The 1,991-nt window shown below is 48.8% G+C and overlaps 1 protein-coding gene across 1 annotated transcript; it reads left to right on the top strand.

The window, feature by feature from the left end:
• Positions 1-273: 273 nt before the first annotated feature.
• On the top strand, positions 274-1,611 carry LOC148004603 (igE-binding protein-like). Its single transcript, XM_087559349.1, has one exon. It carries the CDS (start codon positions 274-276, stop codon positions 1,609-1,611), a length of 1,338 nt encoding a protein of 445 aa, XP_087415475.1.
• The last annotated feature ends 380 nt before the right edge of the window (positions 1,612-1,991 follow it).

Genomic DNA, 1,991 nt, shown 5'->3' on the forward strand with positions numbered 1-1,991 from the left:
AGAGGGCAAGCTTAGACCCGGATCAAAGCCTCTTTGGCGAATGGTCCGTGCTTGTTTAGAGGATAAGCGATGTGAGGAAGTCGTTAGAACAGGTCAGAGAATCCTTGCAGAGCATCAAGAAAGTATGTCAGAGGAAGAAAAGGTCCCAAAGAAAGAAAGGAAAAGAAAAGGAGACAAAAGGAACAGAGAGAAGGCAGAGATAAAAAAAAAGGAGATAATCAGGACCAGGAAATAGATAAGATATATCCCTCCTTAAAAGCCTTGACTTTAGAAATGTCAGATGAGTCAGAGCTTAGTGAGGATGGTGAGGCTGATCTTGAGGAAGAGGCTGCTCAGTATGAGGGGGAGAGATGTGATCCGGACTGGCCACAAGCTAACACCACGTGGCAAGGAGGCAGACAATTAGGCAAAAAGGTAGTTATACCAACCGCACCTCCGTACAACCCTCAAAATAAAAGCATGGCGAGGCCTGCAAAAGGTACTTACTTTTGCCCAGAGGTATGGAGAGAAATGGGATTAAGTTTCCCAGTAATTTTGGACGCCAATGGGCAACGATATCATGAACCCGTTGACTTTAAGACTATAAAGCAATTGGCAGAATCGGTTAGAACTTATGGGGTCAGTGCAGCTTTTGTTGTGGCTCAAGTTGAGGCTCTTGCTAGGTATTGCCTCACCCCTGGGGATTGGGGGAGTCTGGCTAAGGCCTGCCTCTCCTCAGGTCAATACTTGGATTGGAAATCTTATCTTTTTGAACATGCTAATGCTCAGGCCGCCATTACTCTGGCCTCAGGAGCAGACCCTCAGAGACATTGGGATGCTGACATGCTATTGGGTCTAGGGAGATTCGCTCTGGACCAGACCGGTTATCCAGAGCAAGTTTATAGCCAAATTAATGGAGTAGCCATCAAGGCATGGAAAGCACTGCCTAATAGGGGCGCAGTCTCCGGGAACCTTACCAAGGTTCTGCAAGGACCTACAGAGCCGTTTTCAGACTTTGTGGCCTGCATGGTAGAGGCCTCTACCAAGATCTTCGGAGACCCTGATGCAGCCATGCCGCTCATTAAACAGCTGGTATATGAGCAATGTACAAAAGAATGTAGGAATGCCATAACACCATACAAACATAAAGGTTTAGAGATTTGGATGAAAGTCTGCAGAGAACTGGGAGGACCATTGACTAATGCTGGTCTAGCGGCAGCTGTGGTACAATTAGGGAAAACCGCTACCACGGATACCTGTTTCCAATGTGGCCGTAAAGGGCATTATCGAAAACAGTGCCCTGAAAGGAGTAGGGGGAAAATTAGCAATAGACCCAAGCAGCCTGGACTATGTCCACGATGTAAGAAGGGAAACCACTGGGCAAATGAGTGTCGATCTGTGAAAGACTTGGATGGCCGACCCCTAGTGACAGGATATGGTGGTGCACAGCCAAAAAACGGACAACGGGGCCCACGTCCCCAGGGCCCTCAAATATATGGGGCTCTGCAGGGTGACAGACAAGGACAGGACAATCAGAGGCCTTGGCCTTTCCTTCGCCACCCGAAGGACCGAGGAGAGCCGTTAAAGGCTCCGCAGGACTGGACCTCCACTCCACCACCAGACTCGTACTGACCCCCCAAATGGGAGTGCAGCCTGTAGATACAGATTTTAGAGGACCCCTCCCTAAAGATACAGTTGGGCTTTTGTTGGGATGCTCCTCCTCTGCCCTGGACGGTTTGCAGATTGTGCCCGGAGTAATTGATCCTGATTATTTAGGTACAGTAAAAGTGCTGGTAGCCTCCCCCCAGGGTGTCACTGCCATTTCCCCTGGAGACAGAATCGCTCAAATGCTGCTTCTGCCCAGCCTACATAAGCGCTTTCCTGCTGAAAATAGGATTAGAAGGGATAGGGGCTTGGGATCTACAGGTTCCCGATTTGTCTTTATCTCATTGGAACTGAGTGATCGTCCAATGTTAACATTGACTGTGGAGGGACGTTCATTCCTTGGTCTA

Source organism: Rattus norvegicus, chromosome 7, assembly GCF_021556685.1.
Source record: "Rattus norvegicus strain SHRSP/BbbUtx chromosome 7, alternate assembly SHRSP_T2T, whole genome shotgun sequence".
In the NCBI taxonomy this organism is placed as follows: Eukaryota; Metazoa; Chordata; class Mammalia; order Rodentia; family Muridae; genus Rattus; species Rattus norvegicus.